Source organism: Gymnoscopelus microlampas (assembly GCF_963454915.1).
Source record: "Gymnoscopelus microlampas genome assembly, chromosome: 10".
Classification (NCBI taxonomy): Eukaryota; Metazoa; Chordata; class Actinopteri; order Myctophiformes; family Myctophidae; genus Gymnoscopelus; species Gymnoscopelus microlampas.
The window spans coordinates 16,681,901-16,707,884 of record NC_139947.1 but is presented as its reverse complement, the minus strand read 5'-3'; the positions used below and the strand labels follow the sequence as shown (position 1 = coordinate 16,707,884).

The 25,984-nt window shown below is 40.7% G+C and overlaps 1 protein-coding gene across 1 annotated transcript; it reads right to left on the bottom strand.

The window, feature by feature from the left end:
- Nucleotides 1–2,507: 2,507 nt before the first annotated feature.
- sypb (synaptophysin b) lies at nucleotides 2,508–24,351 on the bottom strand (the record flags this gene model as incomplete). The annotated part of the gene is given in 8 exon segments (XM_084069735.1): nucleotides 2,508–2,574; nucleotides 4,260–4,602; nucleotides 5,796–5,852; nucleotides 5,855–6,013; nucleotides 7,389–7,587; nucleotides 11,639–11,763; nucleotides 22,457–22,522; nucleotides 24,334–24,351. Coding segments are annotated over 7 exon segments (924 nt in total). The 3' UTR covers nucleotides 2,508–2,574; nucleotides 4,260–4,302.
- Nucleotides 24,352–25,984: the final 1,633 nt, after the last annotated feature.

The following is a 25,984-nucleotide window of genomic DNA, read 5'->3' as shown; positions in this document are numbered from 1 at the left end:
ACATTTAACTGTCAACAGAATAATTTAAAGTTTATTTCATTTTTGTTTCACATGGATTCCATATAATAAGAATACAGCAGAATTCTGGAGTCTTGGACATTGCTTTTTCCTCTGACTTATCAATCATTATCATAAATACTAATATGTATACATCATACACAATAAACACAGCACTATCCAAAGGTGTAGAGAGGATCACAAGACATCATTCACCACTAACAACAGATTATACTTTTATTAGAGCATATTTATAGAGCTACAGTCAGAGAGATTAGAGAAAAGGGACAGAGAGAAAGAGAGAGAGAGAGAGAGAGAGAGAGAGAGAGAGAGAGAGAGAAAGAGAGAGAAAGTGGTCAGAGAGGAAAAGAGAAAGCGAGGTGCCTCTATACTGTCTGATTCAAAGGACCCTGATTGAAAAAGAACAAATGCCTCCAGAACTGTGTTGAAAAACCAACATGGGATGAAACAAAAAAATCTCTCAATTTGATGATGAGCGCTGTGGTGTGTGGAAGCAACAACACTGCCAAATCAAGGCGCGTCTCTTAAAACCAATTGGCAAAACATTTCCTTCTCATATCCAAACAGAGGATTGGCAGTAGGAGGTTAAAGTACAATTATCTCGGAAAGGAGTATTTATTGCAGCACTCACTGTGTGCTTTGTTTAGAATATAGCAGAGCTGCTGCGCGGTAAACTTAGTGTTCATGTAACTCTGAAGCGCATACAAATGGTTCCATTTGCACACTCTTCAGAGTTAAATTAACAGGGGTTTTACTGTGTGTGTGCTGTTCTGTAACCATAATTATGAGTCAAACACACTGTGGTTTTTCTATATGGTCTAACACTGTACTATTCTAAACCTCTCCTATGAGTTCCTGTCTGCTTTAGGATAAAGTTATACTTCGTTGTACAACGGAGTACACATTAAGCATAAGAAGTAAGCCGCATGCATAACGATCCCTTGCCTTCAGAGAATAGGAATGGGAGAGTGCAGGAGCAATTATATAATACGGAGAGATATTGTTCAGACTGCCTCAGAATATTACTTGGTTCCTATAGCTCGAGCAAGGTCTTTAAAACATAGTAGCATTCTCTTTGTTCTCGCCGTAAACTACAATACATGTTAGTGTGAATATATGTGTCCCCATGATGGCCGCACGATAGAAATGTTAGTTAAAAAACTATATGACTCTCATATGTCTTGATTACTTTCTGGACCAACGAAAAGGCGATTCAAACAGGACAAAGGTTTGTCGACAAAATCTGTCTGATGCTGATGTCTACACTACATGAATCCAAACAAATAAATAAACAAACAAACAAACACACACTGCTAAACATCTGTTTCACATCCCCGACTCACAACATCACACTACAGCAGTTTGGGACAGCATCGTATCAGCACAAAATCAGTTGCTAACATGCTCTATAATTGTCATTATTAAGCCTAATTTATGCTCCGTCGTATAACGATGTCGTGTGAAGAAGCATAAATCAGGCATTACTCAACACATCTTTGCTTTTTACATGACCATTTTCTAATTTATTTTTTCTTCTGTATAATATGAGAGCTAAACCTTTTTCTTGACAGTGATATTTTGATGGAAAAATATATATAAAAACAAACAAAAACAAAATGGACACAAACTACTCAGAATTACTCACAGCTAACATGATTATCACACCTTAACCACTCTCTAAGCACACTCGTCATAATTCACAATTATCTTTTTGTGCCCTTTCTGGTTGTAACATTTGCCGTCACAACATAAATAACCATAATGCCCCTTAAGCCCAATTTATACTTCGTTGTACAACGGTGTGGTGTGCCAATTTTGGGCACGTGACGCCGCACAACATTAAACCCTCAGTAACTTTTAGGAATTAAAAAAACAAAATACACAATGAGAAAATAAAAAAAAAGATGTCCATCTCTTCTGAAATAAATAAACAAAAACAACATTGTGGAATGAATCAATAAATTGAAATTGAATTAGAAAAGGAGAAGAGGGCTAAACTATGTGAGCTCCTAAACAGAACCAGTCGATGCAATTGAATAACTCTGTGCTCTACATTTGTTGTATAACAACTAATATGGAGTGCACAATTATTCAACTGTGTACTTATAGTAATAATAATAATAATATTATATCAGCATGTTGATATTTACACAGCACAGACAAATACATTCTCCCAAGTTAAATATTACTACAATGTTCTTTTTTTTCTCCATAAATTTAAGTCTTTTCCTTATAAGATTTATCTCATCAATGATTTATCAATGAATGTTTTGGTATTGTATTCAAGTTTTTATCATATAACCAAACAGACAATCCTCTGTTGTCTTCTACAGTTAAATACAACACGTGAATAAACAGCATGTCACAGCAAAGATCCAAGCCCCCCACCCAACCCTCTCCCACAGCTGCGTGACCCCCACCCCACCCCCAAGACCCCAATTTACCCCCCCACCCCTCCCCTCCCCACCCTTCCTCCCTCGTCTTGTCAACTCACAGATACACAAACAAACAGAGGAGTGCTGGACTGTAGGTGGTGTTCAGGAGCCGAAGGTCACCCTGGGTAGAGATAAAGGGGAGAAAATAAAGAGGGGAGAAACTATCAAATATAGGCAGTAACAACACTGAAATATATTTTGCTGCTCCATGGATGTATTATGGTTTGCAATTTGCTACAGGTGTCCCTTCCTTCACACCCAGCTCAGAGTCTAATTGGTTTGACTCAGGCCAGGTGTGATTGCCTAAATCAGCCACCACCCACACCACAAGTGCATTTTAAATTGATAAGAGTGTATGATAAACTGTCATGGAATAGTTATCCCAGGGATACAGTGCACAAGTCTGGGCGCGCACATACGTGAGGGTTTTCAAAGAATGACGGCTGTGGTGAAGATTTGGACTCGGTAGTGTGTAAATATATAGAAAGAGAACGTGATGTCACACCATTGAGAGTAATAGCTAGTCCACACTAGTCTATTGAACTCAATGGACTAGTGTTAGGTATTTTCCGCTCATTGCACGATTGCTGCACAAGCTTTATCGAGTGATTTTATGGTCATTCTTTTGCCCTTTTTGGAACTCAAAAGAACTAAAGAACAAAGAAGAGGAAGTTGTGCTGACAACCTCCCAAAACAACTTCACCCATGTTTCAACTGGTGTGAGGATGAATAGATAATGACAAAAATAGATGTATATGGATATTGTGTCGATATCGTGACACAAGACTAGATATTGTCTGGGATTTTGGATATTGTAATAACAGTATTATGATACGTGATGACATACAGTAAGTATTTTCCTGGTTTTAATCACATAAGCCTTAATTCATACTTTCAGAAATTGTCCAAAATAGCAAAAATAGACAATGTGTCATGATGCAAAATGTTGTGAGCCGGTAGATCTGCCATATTCGCTTGGAAATTAATAAGAAAATTGATATTATTGTCACAATCCAATATTGTCACAATACGGAGGTGTTTGGTGAAAAATATAGAGATAAATTATTTTGTCTGTATCGCCCAGCCCTAACTGCAAGGACACAAGCAGACTATAGTCTACATAAAGCAGTGACTCTATCCCAGTTGTTACAGATGTTAAGGACCCCCAAATTGTGGATTAGGCTGCAAACCCCCATTTGAAAAGATTTTGAGCCAGGGATCCCCTAGCCTCGCGTGGCCAGACAATATCACACGACGCTTCGCCTGGAACCAGGCTAGGGATCCCCATGAGGGAAGATTTGTGTTAAAATATGTCTAAAGATTTTCAGGCACACCTTCAGAATGTTTCAAAATGTTTCACAAATAGCCGATCTACCGTCTCACAACATGTCGCATCGCAACATGTTGTGAGCTTGTTCATTTGTTAATAGCTTAAGTATAAAATAGGGTTAAAGGAGTAGTTCACCCAAAAAAATACTTATTTTCTATCAATTACACACCCCATGAAGCCTAGAATTCATGGAGATGTTTTTGTCGCATTCCTAAGCCAATAATTTAATGACCTGCGGTCTCTCCGGTAGGAAACACAAATACTAAATCCTTTGTGTCTCCTACCGGATATATTAGCATCTTTCTGCCAAACAAATTATTGGCTTAGGAATGCGACAAAAACAAAAAAATCTTCACGAATTCAAGGCTTCACGGGGTGTGTAATTGATAGAAAACAAGTAATTATTTGGGTGAACTACTCCTTTGAAGTGGTTAAAATGATTGCTATATTCCGGGGACCACATCAATGACACCCACCGTCTTGCAGCTGCGATCTGACTGGTCAGCTCTCCGGACAGGCTCACATCTGATTGGAGAAGGACGTGGGCTGCTGCTGTTCAAAGCCCTGGCTGTAATCTCCGCCCTCGGTGTAGCCGCCCTGCTGCTGGCCATATTCGGGCTGGTAGCCGCCTTGGGAGCCGGCGTACGGGTCCTGCTGCTGCTGCTGGCCGTAGGACTCCTGGCCGTAGGCGTCGGGGGCCGGCTGCTTCTCCCCGCTCGATGGCACGTACGTGCCACCGAACAGAGCCAGCCAGCCGGTCTCCTTGAACACGAACCACAGGTTTCCTGCCCAGAGGATGAGGTTGCAGAAGCCGAACGCCTGCGAACGCCACAACACATGGAGACATTAGGGAGTTTTATCTGTGGGGCAGTCTACAGAGAACACACCATATTCACCAATATCCCATAACCAGTGGTGGAAAAAGTACTCAAATGATTAGCTTAAAGGGGAAATCCACCCATTTTCAATATTTAACTATGTCATTAATATAGCATAAAGGAGTTGTGTGGAAATAAGAAAAAAGTTCCCCCCTTTTCTTTTTGCCTTGAACTGGAGGATTGATTGTGAGTTTAACATTGCAAATTACAACGGGATGACTCATCATGTTGTAATTTGCAATGTTAAACCCACAATCAATCCTCCAGTTCAAGGCAACACAGAAAGGGGGGAACTTTTTTCTTATTTCCACACAACTCCTTTATGCTATATTAATGACATAGTTAAATATTGAAAATGGGTGGATTTCCCCTTTAAGTAAAAGTATTAATTACTGCAATGTAGAAGTACCCATCGGCCATCGCAGAGATCCCCACGCACTCAAATCATGATGACATTTAAGAGGACACTACTATTCAGAACGTCGTACAATCAGTTTACAGGTTACTGGTATGAAAAACAAGAAATATGTACAATAAACAGTTCGAGGAGGGGGGGGGGGGTTAGGTTAAGACTTGATGACAGGGGCCAGTTTCGAATTGCAGCCTCCTGAAGGTGTTCTTTTAGAGCAGTTTTGAAAGTGAGTAGGGTTTTACACTCCTTTACTCCTTTTGGTAGGGCATTCAACATTTTTGTTGCATAGCATGAAAAAGAGTTCATTCCCTTGTTTGTGCCAAATCTGGGTTGAACATGATCAGTGGAGCTGCCTCTGGGGTTTGATGTAATAATTTATATCTGCAAAGTAACTAGTAACTAAAGTTTTCAAATAATTGTAGTGGAGTAAAAGTACAATATTTGTAAAAGTATAGACAATTGGTAATACTCCAGTATTAAATAAAAGTAAAGGCACCTCAAAATTGTACTTAAGTACAGTACTTGAATAAATGTACTTAGTTACTTTACACCACTGCCCATAACCCAGTTTTGTTTTAGTTAACCTGTATGACCTGTATGCGCCCCTACATCATGTCAATCATCAACACGTTTGTGTGAAAATGGACACGGCTAGAATGACTGGAATTTGTCACCAGTCTGAAGAGTCTGGTCTGATTAATCAGTTAATTTGACAAACATACCACGGAGGTGTTGAGACCTGAGACCTTGGGGTCGTAGACCTCGCGACAGCGGTTCTCGGGCTCTTCACAGGACAGCGGTTCTCGGGCTCTTCACAGGCACTGATCAGCCTGATGACCGTCTCCGGGTCGGTGGCAGTCTTCACGTCGGAAAGGCCCTTGGCCCAGGCACACGAGGACACCAGCCACATGAAGGTGAACACCGCCGTCACAACAAAGTCCTGAGGACGAGGAGGGGTGAAAATCAAAATGATCAGCTTTCATATTCCTTTTTTTCTCCCTGCCCTAATTATGCAATGCTGTGGATTTTTCTTTTATTATTTATTATCTTATCTTTTCTTTTTTATTATTGCTATTGTCATTGCTGTTGTAGCACATTACTCTGTGGATCTCACACAATTGCATTTTGCTTCTTGTACCTGTACATGAGTAGTGACAAATTTGATCATCATGATCATTCTTCGTTGTTGTTTATTTTTATGCTGCCAGCACCTCCTGCAACATCCTCGTGTCATTATCATTACTGCCACCTCTAAAATACCTGCTGTTTTTCAAACCAGACCCTTAATGGAACTTTACTTATTGTCGTGCATTACACCACCAATTGCGTACCACGATGCTACGATGCTGCATCTTCTCGCTATAAACACATTCTGACAGGACAAACGTACAGGTCTTCAAAAACCATGATAATGTTACTTTCATAACCGTGAAATTCACAGAATAATAATTCAGAACATGTTTTGAACAACAGTAATATCTCACTTGATTTGGAACTATTTTTGCAACTCCCAACACAACAGTGGTCCCCAGGGTGATTCTTAAGTCAGGGTGGTGGTCCCTGGTTCACAATCAGTTGAAAACCCCTGGTCTAGAGCACTGGTTTTGAAAGTGAGCCCCAGGGCTCCTTGAGAGGATTCCAGGGGGTCCCCAGCAAAAATGAACAGTTGAAACACTTGAGCCCTATTTAATTGTTTTGGCTATTCAAAAATAGCAGGCTCACAAGGCGTTGCATCACAGTGCCTCTGATATTTTTTGAACAAAACACTTTTGGATTGTTTTGAACGTGTTTTTTTTACACAAATCTTCTATTATGGGCACAAAATCTTATCACATTTGGGGGTCCTTGACATGAAAATGTTTGAGAGCCACGTGATCTAGAGAGAAGACTATAAACAGTGAGGATCATATTATCGTGTACAGTATGATCATGTAGGGCAGTGGTTCTCAACCAGTGGGTCGGGACCTCCAGGGGGAGGCATTAAAAAATATCAACAAACTATACTATAAAAACTGGTCAAACATTGGCCAAATTGTCAAATAATATAATTGTGAAAATAGCCTACATGCTTGTAAATCAGCTATTTTCCACGATATTTATCTGTGGAACCGAGTCGTAAAGCCTCAACTCATACAATTCTAAGTGCTTGTCAGGGTGGGCGATCCCCAGTTCAAATGTGATTATTTTGGGGGGTCCCCAGTTCAAATATGATTATTATGGGGGGTCCCCAGTTCAAATATGATTCTTTTTAAGGTTGAGAACCACTGATATAGGACACGTTTGTAAATGTAAATGTGATGGAAACTCAAACTCACGATCTGAGGACCCTTCTGGTTTTCGCGGTATTTCTCCAGTATAAAACAGTAGACAGAGAGACCTGCCATGGAGTACAGGAAGGAGAAGACACCGATGGTGACGAAGAACTCGGCTGAAGAGGAGTAATCTCCGATCAGGAACAGACGCTCAGGTTTCCCCTCCTTACAGGTGGGGGCGTCAAAATAAACCTGATGGAGCCTAAAGGACACACCAGACAACAGTGGTGGAAGAAGTACTCAGATGTTTTACTTATGTTAAAGTAGCAGTAGTACCACCATATAAAAATACTCTGTTACAAGTAAAAGGCCTGTATTCAAAATTTGACTTGAGTAAAAGTACACATGCATTGGCATCAAAATACACTTGGCATCAAAATATACAAACAGGGGTCATCAACATGTCCGTACATGGACAAACATGTCCGTGGCAAGACTTGTCTCATTTTTTTTATATTCACAATCTAATCTTAAATGTGTTTGAATACTTTTGGTGACTCATAAAGCGTCGGGATGGCATGCTCATTAATACGTTGCAGGAGATTTGTGGTATTGTACGTGATACCTGTACGTATACCACGTACGGTATGCGAGTCAAGTCAGCGGTATAACCACAGTGGAAAAGAGCAAAAACATGGCATGTCATCTGTTGAGAAGGAGCACCAAGGCAAAGGAGGGCAGAATTGGACAAGCGGAGCAAATTTTTGTCAGTTGAGAGAAAGTGTTTCAAAGTGTCCAATAACAACAACAACTAAATTACAAGCATAAATATAGCTGCAAGCAGCGATAATATGGGGCCAGGAGAGAGAAAGAGAAATGATAATTCCTTTAACAGGTCAGTTCATGAAAGTCCTTGCGGTCTTGTTTCCAATGAGTGCCTGTGAGCAATTAGGGGTTAAGAGTCTTGCTCAGGGACAAATTTCATTTCATCGACACATTTGCTGACCTGGCCTGGAATCGTACCTGGGGCAACCAGAGTCTCTGGCTCCCTAGGCGGGCTCACTAACCACTCAGCTATGGCCACCCCTCAGAGAGAGAGAGAGAGAGAGAGAGAGAGAGAGAGAGAGAGAGAGAGAGAGAGAGAGAGAGAGAGAGAGAGAGAGAGAGAGAGAGAGAGAGAGAGAGAGAGAGAGAGAGAGAGAGAGAGAGAGAGAGAGAGAGAGAGAGAGAGAGAGATAGATAGATAGATAGATAGATAGATAGATAGATAGATAGATAGATAGAAGAGACAGACATGGAAACGGAATAGATTGAAGAGAAAGACATGGAAATGGAATAGATTGAAGAGAGTGCCATGGAAACGGAATAGATTGAAGAGAGTGCCATGGAAACGGAATAGATTGAGTCATGTTTTTTGCATTTCAACTTAAATGAGTCTGCATCAAGTGAGGCTTGAACCGGCAACCTTACGGTCATGAAGCACTCTTAGGTAGCTGCAACACTACCTATAGTGCTATATCTTTGTCCAGGCTGCTATTGTCTGTTGAGGATCACAAACTCTTGCCTTCTGTCATGACCCAAGCCCCTGTTTCACTAACATTAAGATCACTCGTTCACAAACCATTTACCAATGAAGAAATTGTACATCTCCTCAGAACCAAAATTAGTGAAAGTAGCCGATCTACAAGCTCACAAACCATTAAAAGTTGTCAGATTGTACATTGGCTATTTTCACAATGAAGTATGTTATACATTGAAAAAACATACTCTCATTGCTATCTGAAAAGTTGTGAGATTGTAGATCAGCTGTATGTAAAAAACACTCAATTAAGTATTTCATGTTATCTTTAACAATTGCAGATGTATTCATTGATAGTCATGTTGTGTGAAATGCAACTTAGATGAAGTCTGCACCAAGTGAGGCTTGAACTGGTGACCTTCAGGTTGTGGGGCACACATTTAAGCGAGAAGCCACCAACAGACAAGAACCTGTGAAAAAGGAGATCACACAGATCATACAGTTTCACGCAAATAGCTGAAAAATCCTGGGTTTAAGTGTTTTTCAAACTGCTCAAGATTGCGGACAATCTAAGGGCGGTGCTTACTGGTCAACGTGATAGATGTGTTCCTCATTAGTCAAGGCACATGTGTAAGCAGGTCTAATGGCTGTCGGCCAAACGAGGCATGACTTTTGCCTGTTTAAAGTTTCAATTTTCAAAAAATTGCTATAGCGCCCCCGTTTGACCAATTGGAGTAAGATTGGTTTCAGTGATATTTGGAATGGCCCTTTACATTTCTGCAAAGTTTCAAAGAATGGTAAGTCTGCATGTATGTGTTAGGGGCAGATGAATAATTGTCATAAAACTGCAATATTCATTGCCTCATTAAAGCTTCATTTTTTCACTTATGGAAGATATTTTGCAAACGTTTTTTGGTATAGGTCCAAAGTTCATGTGTAAAAAGTTTCGTGCAGATTACTCAAAAATCCCAGGAGGAGATAGGTTTTAACTGTTTTTCATATAATTCAAAATGGTGGGAGATCTAAAGGTCAGAGGTCAAAAGTCAGAGTGTGAAAGTTGTTCAGCATGAGGAGACGCATGTGTGCATCGAAGTTTCATGGCTGTAGGTGAAACAGGGCATGAGTTGTACCTGTTCAAAGTTGTCATTTTCAACTGAGTGCTATAGCGCCACCTTTTGACGAAAGATTGTGAGATTTATATTTTGATCGTTTTTCATGACCATCTATCATATGGCCGAGTTTCATAAAAAGCGACTGCACGGTTCAGCCAGAACTGGCAAAAACGGCAGAAGAAGAAGAAGAAGAAGAAGAAGAAATGGAATAATGCGAATAACAATATGGGTCCATGCTGGAAGCCTGGCCCCATAATTAATGTAAACCCTTGATCCACAGCCTCACCATCAGACCTCCTCCTCACCTCTGATCAAAGTTAGGCACCTTTGCATCAAACCATTGTGACACTGCATTCTTTGAAATCCTGCCATGCCCTTCATTAATCACTCATCATGGACTGGACATAATTATCTGCTTTGACACTCAAGTCTTTTTCCTTTGCTCCATCGGCATGCTTTCTCATCAACATAGATTAGGCCTAATGCACCTGTTCACCTTAATGGAAACCACAACTATTGAAGCTACGTTGACGAACAAAAAAATAGTTTATCATCATAATCAGCCCTCCTCCTGGGCTTCAAGTAACACTGTCCTCTGAAAAGCCATCTGCCCACTCACCTTTGCAGCTAAGTGGCCCTTTTGCTTCTGCAATGTAAGATGGAAGCACTGTCTGTACTGGTAATTATTGAAATCCCAAACAATATACTTGGACCATGCCACATTGAATGCTTGTCTAAGGACTGCCACCTGCCAGTATGCAGTGGATAACTTCCCAGTCTCCAAGTTTTCTAAAGTATAGGCTAGCTAACCACTTTAACCCTGACATCCCAATTTTGGGGCATGCCATTATAGGCTAAAAAGAAAAGAGAATTGCTGATCTACAAGCTCACAGCTTGCTGTTGTGAGCTTGTAGATCGGCTCTTCTCCCAAAATTCCCCAAAATGTAATTGATAAGTGTCTTCTTTTAAAATGTGTAATGCAGTAGAATAGAGTAGACACTATGGCACATCAAGAGTCCATTAGTACTGTATATATTTGGGGCTAGGCCTATGTGTTTCTGGTAAATATCATTGATAATTTATTTTGCATGTCTGTGGCAAAAATGTAATGGTCATACTGTACAATGAGCTTGTATACCGGCTATTTTCGAATAGAGAAAGTGTAAAATTGGGCTTAATTGGTTAATGTATGTTAATGTATAAATATACAAAGTAACTTGTTTTCAAATAATTGTAGTGGAGTAAAAAGTACAATATTTAAGTATAAAGTATTGAAAAATTGACAATAAAGTGAAAAATCCCTTGTAAAGGCCTTTTCATGCTAGTGCAAATGTATTACAGTATCACATGTGCATCAATTAGATCAAGGCACAACAGGTGTGTGGACACACCTTAGTTTGACTCAGGCAAATGTGACTCAGCCATCACCTACCCTATAGCCTCTCTTCTACCCTTGTTTATCTCCTTTATTATTTTAACTTTTATATATCACCCATTTTGTAAAAAGCACTTTGCAACCTAGTGTCAAAAAGCATGTGCCTACATCTATCAAGCATATCAATATGGCCATCAACCAATCCAGTGCACAAATACAAATATAAAAAGAACCCATTTAGCTTCTATACACATTATACAAACAGAGTGTTATTCTAATGTATTTCAATTATGTGATGCGTACTGACCTGAAGGGGTATTCAAACTCTACTTCTATTCCCAGGTCACTCTCCGAGCGGTTCTTACACTCCACACTCATCTTGAACATGCCGGAGTAACTGCCACATGTTGAGAAGGCGAAGATGGCGAAGATCTGCAGAATGAAGAGGAGTAATGAATAACAGAACATCATGCATCATTGAGCCACAGTGGCGTTTCAAGTTTGTAACTGTGCTTTTAGCACCTCCTGGTGGACACATTTGTAGACAGGGTGACATACTGTACACACAGTACATAACATTATACTAACTAGAGCCTGACCTTTGCCAGTTATTTGGGTCCAATGCCATTCTTTATTTTGGAGAGTTTTGACTGATATTTTGTACGAAAGTGCAAAACTTTCTATACAATTTGAAAAACGTATATAATATAACTTTTAAGCAAAGACAAATAAATGCAGATAACCTTTTGATTGACTAAAAATTTACTTTATTTCAGTTAACCACTTAATAAAAATAAAATAAAAATAGACCATCTACAAGCTCAGCTACAGTACATAATTATAACAGCAGTATATCGCACTAACTGATATCTGGCTCTTTTATATACAGTCAGTCAGACAGACACCTACAGTAGTTTTGCACTAAAAATGTATCAAATGATTGAGAAGTGCTTTCTTCAAAGATTGACTGAATAATGATGGCGCGTGGAGTAACTGTTCACTTAAAACTTAATTTGAGGCCAAAGTTAAACAATATTATAAACAAAGAACTACTGTATGGAAAACAGCTCCGTTAAATGCTTAATACTCTGTTGTACAAGCTCACAATACAGTGTCTCTAGCTAACTAAGATGCTGACCAAACCACACAGTGCAAATCAATACAGCAATCAGGACCGCACCGGTTGCCATGGTTACAACAAGTATATTAAAACAGTGGTTCTCAAAGTCCACCAGGGGTCCTTGGGGTGGGGGGGGGGGGGGGGGGGGGTTAATAGCCAATAAGTTCTGCTATTTTCACCAAAAAAAGTGAAACATTTGAACAACACAAATTTTGTATGGGGTCCCTGGCACAACATCTTGTCAGATGCGAGTTCGTATCTAATACATATGAATTTGAGGGTCCTTGACATTATAATGTTTGAGAACCACTGTATCAAAGTTATAGTACGCGCTTTTTTAAACCGTGCTTCTCTGAGTCAGAATTGTTTTACTTGCACACACGAGAAATTGTCTGTCTACACTGTAAATTCAGAAAAATACAGATAGAAATAGATTAAGATGAAAACTATACGATATATGTAGAGGCCAATAAAAATGTTGTATTATTATGGACACAAAGTAGTGGCAGAAACGTTTGCATGACAAATGCTATATTTTTTCATTGAGTCTAATCATTTCCAAATGGATGCATTATTATTATTATTATTATTACTAGTCGATACCCGGGCATGCCGAGTCTCGACTGGTCGTGATGTCACCCTGACAACGAACCAATAAAACCACAGCGTTGATATCCATCTATGGCGATGGGACCGCAACCACAACTACAGATCCCATAGCCTGCAGGGACCGTGGCTACAGATCCAATAGCCTGTGTGGCAAAAACGCTAATAAACAGCTTAAATTTGGGAAATGTGAAGAATCCTCACTCCCTGGATATGCCAATGATCAATGCCATGTGAATTGAGCTGAGGAGATAAATGGAGACTTTATTTGTATAATAGTAGGATTATTATTATTATGATGATGCAATCCTCCCTTGTCTTCTGTGCTTATTGTACCTACACAGTCAGGTGTTAACCTACACAGACAGACGAGCACAGAGATAAACTCACCCACTCACATGGAGCAGATTAGTTAAGAAGCCATACTATTTTTAACCACACCCTTCCGTCGCCAGCACGCCAGATCCGATTGGTTGGGAAATCTGGCTATTAATCTGACTGAGGTGCCATCTGTCACTAAATGCTGCACTTCAAACTATTGTTGAAGCCAGTTACACCCACACACACACACACACACACACACACACACACACACACACACACACACACAAACACACACACACACACAGACACACACACACACACACACACACACACACACACACACACACACACACACACACACACACACACACACACACACACACACACACACACACAGACATACACAAATAAGCTCAAATAGTACACAGTAAGTCTAAATGATACATTTTGAACTCAGAGAGCATGAAAATGTAAAGTGTAAAGTAAAAGTACCTCAAAACTGTATATAAGTACAGTACTTGAGTAAATGTACTTAGTGACTTTACACCACTGCATTTGCGCACTCTCAGAGTCCCTCTCACGTGCACATGTCACGTCACGTCACTTCCTCTTGTACTACGTTACAGAGTGGCTGACACAGATATGGACACATTAGCGCACTGACAGTAATCTTCTTGTTAATGAGCGTCGAAGGGCCCTTTGACTGGACTGGACCACAGTCTCCATGGTAACAACAACAATAATCTATCCTCCACGCCAGCAGGGAAATGGGATTTCACAGCAGGAGGTGAAAGTAAACCCACACCTCCCACTCTGTCTCTTGGTTTCACTGGAAAATGGAAATGAACAGTGATGGAAGAAGACTCAAGATCAGAAATACTCTGTTACAAGTGAAATGTATTTTACTTGAGTAAAATACAAAATATTGGCATGAAAATATACTTGCAGTAACAACGTAAACGTACTCATATTGAATGGCCCATTTCACAATTCTTTCAAAAACATTTCAAAATGTGGCAAACCTTTTCGAAAATAGCCGATCTACAAGCTCACAACATGTCGTAATGAGCGTTGTGAGCTTGTAGATTGGCTATTTTTTAATAGCTGAAGTACTGTATCAAATAGGGCTTGTATGTTTAGTAATAATAATAAAAATATGCAAAGTAACAAGAAACTAAAGCTGTCAAATAATTGTAGTGAAAATTAACCTTAAAAGTGTACTTAAGTACAGTACTTGAGTACATTTACTTAGTTACTTTCCACCACTGGTAATTAATGAACAGGTTTTAATAACCTATAGATGAGCGTGGATGTGAAGAAGAGGGTGGGTGTGATGAAGAGGGTGGTGTTAAGTGGGCTGTGTGTGAAGGGGGAGGATACTGCTGAGGAGCACAGAATATTTACAAATAATATGAAATAATATGTCTTCCGATGTAGCATATACTAGGAAGAACTCTCTAAAAAGCAGAGCAAAATTGAAAAAGAATCTGGTGCAGGTACTGTATGAAACACTGCCCATTAATTTGACCTTTTTCATGGCAGCCATATTGACATGAAATAATACGGTAAACACAGATGTTACCAATGATACTAATTAAGGATCTGTTTCAGCAGCAACTTGCCATAATTCCACTGCAAGAAATATGCCTGAGTTGTATATGTACCTGAGTTGTATAAGAACCTGAGACCAATGAACAGCAGCGTGCACAATAGCAGCAACATTACTCTGTTTGACCTGAATGGAACAAACCCTTAATTAGTTGCATTGTTAACACCTGTGTTTACCCTGCTATTTCATCAAGGGTTTCTAACACTAAATCCCCGGCCTAAGTTTGTCCATTCATTGTTAGCCTCGATCTCCAGGCCTTTATTTTCCATTGCGTTTTGCTCAAAAATAAAAGCCTGGACAAGCCTGTTGACGTTCCTGGCATAGGAAGTGGGTGATTTCCCCAACCAACCAGAGTGCAGTCGGCGTCGCTCCAAATGTTGTGACATCAGGGCTCTCAATGCTGCACATTGGGGAGGAGGAGGGGCGCGGGGGCGGGAGCACAGATCGGTGAACCAATGGGATCCGGCGGATTCTCTCTCTGGAGATTTTGAACCCGCCCCTCTAGACCAGATATCAGACACGCTAGGGCAGCCTAATTCAGTGTTGATGGTCTTAACGATATTACCACATCATGAACCACAAGCATCTTGAGCATGTCAGGTGAACATTCGGCGGAAATAGCAGAGATTTGGTGTAGAGGGGAAAAAAATTATAGACCCCTTGGGTATCCAGGTGTAGGGTAAGTAAGTATAGGGTAGAGTGGTTAACTAATTCATATGACTGTGTGTCTCCCTGTGGGAAAGTCTGGTCAAGGCTACATTGTAGAAGAACTGCATCGTGTTATTTTTAAGTAGGATCTTTCCAGTAACCATAATCACTGAGATAGATAAATATAGCAGTTCATTGTTACCAAAGCAGATCAGAGTCAAATCTGGCAGTACAACACCATTTACATAACTTTGCATAAATCACACCCCAGCTGCTTAGCATAAATGGATTTTTTTTTTTAAATACATTTTTGTCAACACTGTGTTGTGATTGGTCGAAGAATACCCTTCCGGTCTGTAGAGCAGATTAATTCCTATTCTCAACTTGGGTTGAGAATAGTTGGTACAGTAGGTACGTGTTCTCTGCACTATGTGAGATCATGTCTCTGCACAAACACACACACACGCACACGCACACACACACACACACACACACACACACACACACACACACACACACACACACACACACACACACACACACACACACACAATCATAAGCAGCTCCTTCCCATTACCACCAAATATACAGAAACATTTTATGGCATGGCGTGGTGTGGCATGATGTGGCTTGACGTGGCATGGCAGGCAGGTGGAAAGACTCTTGTAAGATTGTAGCTGTTTCTTGTCCTGGCAAGAAACTCTCACATGCAACTATGGCCTGTGAATCATTAGCAGACATTATTCTGCTAGCAATAAAGCTAGGCAATTACTTGATTTCTGATTTTGCATTGAACAAACTGTTTTAATAAGCCCTATATAATTTGTTGTACAACGAATAGTGAAAACAGCTGATTTATAAGCTCATAACACTGTGTACTTATAGATCCGATTTTTTTCCATATATGTATGCCCAACTGTTTTAAAAACATCCCTGACATCAGTTTGACGTGTGGATGTAACATAATGTTTTTTTTTCAGAGCATCATAGCTGGTTTGAAACATTTGAACATCTTCATTATGTAAGTGCTGTTTCAGAGTTGGGGGTGTGGCACTGCAGACTGGCTGTTTACAGCAATGGGGTGGATGGATGGATGGACGGACGGACGGATGGATGGATGGAGGGATGGACGGACGGACGGATGGACGGACGGATGGATGGACACAGACACACGCAGAGGTGGAGGAGGGGAAGAGGCTGAGAGAGAAGACTGCCAGGTGCCATGGTAACGCTCCTGGCAGTATCCCACATGGAGGGTGGAGGAGGAGGTTTCTACTAAGGCTGGGTTAGTCTGGGAAAATATATCCAAACCGATATTTAGAACCAATAACCGACTTAATCTTGCTCATGAAGGTTAATCAAATAATCGAGAAGCAGGTTTTTTGCATTACCGTTTTGAATCTACACGAAAAAATATATATATTGGTCTGATTAAACTCATAACCCTGTATTATTCTTCATTGTAAAATGGTGGTGGACAGAAATAGCGAAAATAGCCGATTTACAACTTTTCTTTGGAAATCAGTGTTTTTTTTGCGAGTATTAGGATTAGTGTAATCACTCCTCCTTAACTACTTACCCCTGATATACTTTTAGTGGGGTGACCCAGGGGTCTATACTCGATTCCGTAATATTTCCATTTACACCAAATCTTCGCTGATTTGCAATCTCACAACATTTTGCTTGTAGATCTGCTATTTTTGCTGAAAGTTCACAACAGATTAGAGACGCAAGGGTTCATGTGTTTAAACCCATACACAGATGATCCACCTCTGCAAGGCTCTCTCTCAAACACACACATACACACACATACATGCACGCACGCACACACGTACGCAGACTACGCACGCACGCACGCACGCACGCACGCACGCACGCACGCACGCACGCACGCACACACACACACACACACACACACACACACGCATGTGCAAATGACTGCACTTTAAAATACAATGAAGGAATGTGGTCGAACCAGTTAATAAACTGAGAAATAAACACAATCTTTCCTGCCTGGGTTTCTCTGTTGTACAAACCCTCAGTAAAGCGCCACAGAGAGACAATGTTGCATCATCATTCAACTGAAGGACTGCTGGTCTAATATTAAACACAAACTGTACAGTACTGTCGCTTTGGCATAATCCATTGTGAACAATAGGCCTGCGTTTCATGTTCTTATCTAAGAGTCAGCGGTTTAAATTTTGTAGGCTGAACAGCTGTGCGTGGAATGGGTGAGAGAGTACAGCAGTTATTTTAACCACATGAAACCGTAGCTTCCCTATTCTGGGAGAAAATAGCCGACCTACAAGCTCACAACACAGCGAGTTCGGAGATTTTCAGCAAAGAGCTTTGGTTAAAAAGTTAAAAGGAGCGGACCCAGTAGGCTATAGAGCCCTAAGTGAGGACCAGTAGGGGTGCAACAGTTAATCTAATGAAACGATTTAATAAATAAAAAACAAAATAGTTTAATAAAATAATCCATTCATAATTGATCCCTATTGGGCTTGTCATCATATCACAAAAAAATATGTAATTACAAAAAATAGTACATCCGTTGTGCAACAAAGTATAAAATAACACGGTGTCATCTTCTAGGACCAGAGCCTGTGACTGAACTGTTAGACATGAACTGAACATGAGCCTTTGTTGTGAGAATTCTACACCAACACCTGCATTCATCACATCCACCATGTCCCACAGCTACATGAGTCACACACACACACACACACACACACACACACACACACACACACACACACACACACACACACACACACACACACACACACACACAGACACAGATACACACACACACACACACACACACACACACACACACACACACACACACACACACACACACACACACACACACACACACACACACACACACACACACACACACACACACACACACCAATTGAAATTACACACCAAAATTGTGTGCTCATTAAAATTCCACAGTCCACATACTCAGACTGAACAGGAGAACATCCTAAATAAAATGACCAGATTGTTCTCACTCTCATACCTAACAGAATCCATTTCATATCCAGTCACTGTCCTCTGCAGGGGACTCTAATCTCAGCTGATTAATAATTCACACAAATAACATGTTTGTGACCTTCAAATCCATAACACTTGTTCTCTAGTAATACCAATGAAATGTGTGGATTAAGCATCATGAAGGCGGGAATGCGATGAGAGAGCTCAACAGTATAGGGTGCAAAACCTAATCAAACTAATACATTTAATCGATTGTAATTCAAAAATGAATTATGGGGGAATTAAAATAGTCGATCTACTAGCTCACAATGCAGCCACGTGTTGTGAGCTTGTAGATCAACTATTTTCAGTATTTTTGCATGTCACCGCTGTACGACGAAGTATGAAGTATGGCTTAAGTGGCTAATCAGACTACTCGATTTAGTCCATTGATTCATTGATAAATCATAACAATTATCCAAACACTATGCACGTCTTGATTATTTGATGAATGTAAAAAGTAATTCATAGAATAACCAAAATAAGTGATAGCGGCAGCCCTACACAATATCACAATGTATAAAACGTATAAAGAATGCCGTCTACAGAAGCATCTACTGTACGAATAAAATAAGCGCAGACACAGGAGAGCATGGGACAACAATGTCACCCACTAAACTTAAAACTGCAATCCGGAACTTATCTGAACTAATTACAATGTTATATTAACCAATCTGTATGGAAAGTATGTTGATACAATATTACATCTACAGTGGTTGGAGGCGGTCTCCCTACTCTTCCACTGAGACATTCAGACCCTGGTTGGCAAGTACAGAAGCCCTGCCTGAAGCTCATAACTGCAATACTCTTGTCAAGCAAGGATTTTTGTCTTAGAAGAGCGGTACGAGTTTGGCATCACATGGCCTGGGTTCAAATCCCGGGTAGGACATGATGTACAAATTGCAGCTTCGCAGCATTAGGGTTGAGTATCGATGAATCGATAAAATCCTAATAATTTAAGGGCCCAGATGATTTCCTATAACAAGCTTTAACTGCTACTGCTTTCCATTGAGTTGTCATGGAACAAACATAATGAGGTTACTATTCATTATATTTCATTGATGTAACATTAGTTTACAGGGACAGTTGTGTTTGGGTAATTCAAACACCCGTACATAACATTTCAGCATTGACTCTATGCAGGTATTACAACACAGTTTGTTCTAGTACTAGTTACTTATGTTAGAATTAAGATATTGTTGTTATCTAAACATTTGACCTTTGTTTTTTTGGAACATTATGGAACCGAATCAGGGAATCGATAAGAAGCGGAATCGATAAGCAGAATCAGAATCAGAATGGTTAAAGTCCTAACAATACCCATCCCAACCACTCATGTCCATTTGAATCCAGGTAGAGTAGTGCAGCTTTAAACGGCTGCTTCTCTATTCATGACGTCGAGACACACAGATGATTCATGCAGGCCTCAGCCTCCTGAGCGTGGCTGCTGATTGGCCGGTGGGCTCGCCATGACCCAGAGATACAGCGATGAGACGCTGGAACGCACACACACAGCTCCAGGGGGCGACTATACAGTGAGTCACGCTGCACGAGTACAGCTCGCCTTGCATACCTCTGACACACTCGCTGGGGGGAATTGAAATGGCATAACAGTGGTTCTCAAACGTTTTCATGTCAAGGACTGCCAAATTGATATGCATTTGGCCACGGACCTCTCATCGGAATATCATCATGTATAAGCTGTTTGTGGAAGACATATTGAGATAAAGCAGTATTTTTCAATATTTTGCTGCACCATAGCCTATATAAAAATATGCCTTGAACACACGTTTAAGGCACACACGTGCGCGTGTGTGTGTGTGTGTGTGTGGGGGGGGGGGGGGGGGGGGGAGAGGGGGGGTCTGTGACATGCCTTACATGTAACTCAATACACAGACCTCCACACACCCTTACCTCTGACAATAAACAAAGGGGGGACAGTAATACTATCGATACAGACATACATTTACAAACATGTATGATTTTCATATTCGACAGAATGTTTCAGTTTTTAAACAGTATGTCATCTCTGGCAGCTGCAACTGTCATAATTCACTTCAGTTCAATTAACAAATTGACACGCAGATAGGCAGTGCTCTTGCGCCATCATCTGGGAAAAGAGGATCGGTGCAGGATAAAATCTGAGCCTTAAACGATAAATCATAATAATCTTTTCTCATCAATGTCAAAGCCACACCCCCTGCCTGGGTCACAAATAAATATTCCCATTCAAAAATACCTCTGGCTTCATTTAAAAATCACTAATATGAGAACTGTGTTCCAAAATATTAAATGAGTCTGTTGGTCATTCTGTCAGGGAGTGGCTCTGTATATAATGTATGATATCTAGTTATATTTGATACAGTCAAATATAACTGAAATTGTCACTTTGGATAAAGTACTTTTCTGGCATCAGTTTTTGGTGACCATGAGTAAAGTGCCTGACTCCTATTTATGGAAAACAGTTCTTATATTAAGTCACTGGTTCTCAAAGTCGGGTCCGGGGACCAGCAAGGGTCGAAGTGGATCCTTGGGGGTCTCTAACTCTGGATCTGGATTTGGGTCTAGATTTTACAGTGTAGATTGGGGTCCTAGAGATTAAAACATTTTTTTTTATCAAATAGGGGGTCTGTGGCCTAATCTATCCACCTGTTTCCTAGGCTTTTCACTGTGTTCCACTTCCTGTCTTTTGATCCAATGAAATCCAATGAAACCAGTCAGATGACTAATGATATCCAATGAAATCCGACAGGAAGTGGAAAACACACAGCCAAGAAACAGGTGGATATCAAATGGGGATCCTTGAAAATCTCCTTAAAATTCAAAAGGCCTTGACCTTTTGAATTTCAAGTATTAATTTCGCTGTATTAATTGATCAAATAAAGTTAATGGGATTTTTTGTTTTAATGGGGAAGAATTATTTATGTCACAGGGGCGTGGCTTTGACATCAGACAGGGTGTTACTCTATTTTTGAAAAATCTTGAAAATGTGTACATATCTTTTAATATATATATTCTTAAAGCGGACATTTTTAACTCAAATCTTTGCTTCTGGGGGTCCAATTTTGCATTTTCCTTGGCATGAAAAAGGTTGAAAACCACTGCTCTATATAATAATAACACATCTGGAGGCTTGTCTCGGACCACACACAACTGCTGGTGACCGCTGGTGGCGACCGCCAGCCAGGCAGGCAGCGCACGAATGGAGATCTCCCTACGGCTGCCTGCCTGGTGTCACCAGCGTTTTAAAGCCTCCCAACCTAGCTCTGTGACCTCTACGTGACAGAAGGACACGCATGTGACAGGAATGGACACCACTATCATTGTTCATCATAAGAAACGATACATTTTAGAGTAAAAAAAAATCACTACAGTGTGTACTGAAAAGATTCTACAGCACTGGTTCTCAACATTGGGTCTGGGGACCACCAGGGGTCATTGAGGGGGTTCCAGGGGGTCCCCAGCTAAATTAGTCAATAGCATCAAAATCAGTTTAACCACTTCAAACCTATGTACATTGGCTATTTGAACATTTTCTAACATTTTAACAACAAAAATCGAGTATGGGGGTTGCTGGAACAAAATATTTTCAGACAGGGGTCCGTGTCCAAATCTATATTAATTTGAGGGTTCTTGATATGAAAACGTTTGCGAACCACTGGCCTAAGGCACTGGCCAGGGCTGTCTGTCTACTGAGCCCTATATGAAATCAATCAGCACATTATACCAGCATAGCAAACAGCACAGATAAGATATGAAATGGACAGACTTACCCACTGTAGAACCTTTATGAACCCCAAAGGTTGTTTGACTATTGTGAACTGCCCTTGAGCCACCAGCTGTCAAAAAAATAAAAGGCATAGCAATCAGTATTGGATTATTTTAACACTGTGGTTCTCAAAGTGGGGTCACATTAGTTAACATAGCATAACTTGAAATATTGAATCATTTTGAATAATTAACACAAATGTATTCTCATGGGGGCCTCTGTCACAAATATTTTCAGGAGGGGGGGGGACCACTGTTTTAACAGATGTAGGTTGATGCAAGGGTGTGTGCTGTGCAGACTATGCACGTGGGTGGGACACAACCGATTCCCGAAAGAATTGATCAGCTCTAATTAAAGGCACTATATGGCCTGTTCTGCTGTCACCTGCAGCTTGTTTATCTACCTTGAGTCAGCAAAGGTGCTTCAACACAGTCTTTCATGAGCTGAGAGTTCGTGCCACACACGACAGAGACAGACACACACACACACACACACACACACACACACACACACACACACACACACACACATACACACAGACAGAGGGACACGTCTATAATTCAACACACAATGCACACACCCGCAGTTTTTATTGAAGCGCGACATGGTGCATGCAATGACAGGTGTGTGTGTGTGTGTGTGTGTGTGTGTGTGTGTGTGTGTGTGTGTGTGTGTGTGTGTGTGTGTGGTGGGGGGGGAGCTCTTGACAGTATTACAATTAGACAAAGCTGCTTATCCCGCTGTTTTCTCTACTATGTCCTGTTTGAAAGCTAAATGCTGCTCTCTGTAGTGTTGCATTACATTATATATTATATTAATTATATTATATTATATTATATTATATTATATTATATTATAATAGCAGCCTACAAGAGAACCTCGCGTGCGTACGGTCCATTATAAGCCGCAAAATGAGCCAGAATGCGCAGGTGAATGCATTGCGACACGGTGTGTCCCCCCCGTGCGTCAATACACGGCCGCAATAAGAAGCTATACACCTACTATTAATACTAAAGCTTTATGTATTCTCCATCGTAAGATGGACACTTGGTTATAGCTTGAAGATCTGTTATTGTCGGCAAGCGACACTGCCATACGACGGAGTAGCATATAGAAATTAGTTTTTTTTTATCCCGAGGCTCCTCTTTCTACTGATGTTGTTTTCTCTCTCGTGTTTGTGTTTCACAAACATCCCAATGACGCACAAGGATATCGGTGCCAAACTATAACGTGTCCTCCTATATTCTCGTTATCCTTTCAAATGGAAATCCCATTTTAGCTGCATCAGAAGCCAGTAGCCTATAGAAGGGTTCTCATCCATACACACTGTTCCTGCACGCAGCAGGCCTACTGCGGGCAACTGAAAACACCAAAAAGGCCCCCAAAATTAATGCACAAAAATAATGTTTTTCTGCATGTCTTAGCAACAATGAAAGCTCAGCCGGAATACCAGCGATCACCCAAGTACAAACAGCTGAATATTGTTGTCTTATATCGCACCAAATCACACCCTCCTCCATCAGATTTAATGTCACCGCTGCAGCAGATCTCGCACAGCCTGCCTGTTCACATCTCTCTACTGTGTGCATCACATCGACTGCACCAAAAAAGCCCATAATATCAAAGCGCTCAGTCACGAATTTTACGCATTAACTCTGGATCGATGAATAGCCGATCTAAGTGCTTTTTCGTGCACCACACAGACTGAAATAAAGCACTGCATTTGAATGTAAAGGTCGGCGGATTTTTTTTCTTTAAAGACCGTTACACTCAAAGATACCTCTTTTTTTTTTGCAAAGCGAGCATCAAATATCCCATAGATATATTATGGAATAAAAAAGAAGACAGTATTGAAACGTGATTATCTTTGCAGAACCTTACCTGGTTTACAACATCCATCTTGGCCGCTTACTGGTCGATAAGAGGATCAGAGTAGCGGTGGGAGGGCAGCGTCTCATCCGGAACAGCCCCGTTTGGGGTTGGGGGGTGGGGGCTGGAGAGGGGGGGGGGACCGCCACCAGCGCGTAATAGCCTGTGTAGCGCGTCACGATGCTCGTTGAGGGCATGTGATGCGTCGGCACGCCAGTGACGTGACTGGGCAGTGGTGGAAAGTAACTAAGTACTTTTACTCAAGTACTGTACTATTTTTAGGTATTTACTTTACTTGAGTCAATTTTTCAATAGCCTACTTTCGTTTATAGGCTATAGGTCTACTCCTTTACATCTCAGATGCAAATATTGTGCCACTTTTTACTCCACTATTAGCCTATTTTAAAACTTCAGTTAGATATAGGCCTACTTGCAGATTTATCTAGATTATTACAAAACGTATACATGAACCACCTAAGCCCTATTTTATACTATTCGAAAATAGCCGATCAACTCTCAAATGTGCATTGTGAGCTTCTGCACGATGAGTACTTTGTCTTTTACTTTTGGTACTTTAAGTATATTTTAATGCCAACACATTTGCACTTTCACTCAAGTAAAATTCAGAATACAGGCCTTTTACTTGTAACAGAGTATTTCTATATAGTGGAATTGCTATTTTTACTTAAGTAAAATATCAGAGCACTTCTCCCACCAATGGTGATTGGACAGGGAGCGGAGACGAGGCTGAGCCATCTGACCAATCACAAGGCAGGTTTATTCTAGGGAACTGTGTGAGATTGCCTGCGGGCTGCAGCCCTAATACGGAAACAACATGCATGGTGACTGTTTGTTACGCCTGAGTAGACTGCAGCTGATAGAGCACTGGATCTCAACCTTTTGCATTTCAAGGACTCCCAGTTTGATGTGTGTGTGTGTGTGTGTGTGTGTGTGTGTGTGTGTGTGTGTGTGTGTGTGTGTGTGTGTGTGTGTGTTTTATTTAGTATTTTTTTTATCTCTGGGACCCCAATTTATGATAAGCTATTGTACCTGTCTAAGACAAGACCCTAACCCTAACTTTTTGTCCTATCGCATCCAACATTTATTATTTATCATTACTGTTATTATTTTTATTACAATTTCCTTTCTGTTGTAGTGCCTATTACAGTGCAACCAAATGGACCCGTAATCCCGTTCCATTTGCACTCTCACAGAGTTAAAGACCCTTAAGGGTCCATTTGGACCTGGTGGTCCCTGGACCCGACGTCAAGAAACGTGAATTAGATTACATCATAAAGTGAGGTGGCTAACCACTTTCAACCGGGACAATCTTGGCCAAACCGGGACGTCTCGTCAAATTTGCAAATGAGTTAACTGCTGTAGCCCACAGCCTGAATCTGTCCCTTTAATATTGAAATTATTTATTAGAACTAGCCCCTTGAGATTCAGGATCTCGTTTTCGAGCAAACTGCTATACCAGCAACCAAGTATAGCAGTTTGATGGAACAAAAAGAGACATTCTTTAATGTTGAAAACCTGAGAAAGATTAGTGAGGATGGAAACACATCACTAAAATAATGTTTTTCACATGGAGCAGTAGAAATTGAGTTGTGAGTCTTCCTTTCCTTGATGAATTCTGGCTCAGCACCAAGAAAGGGGGAAG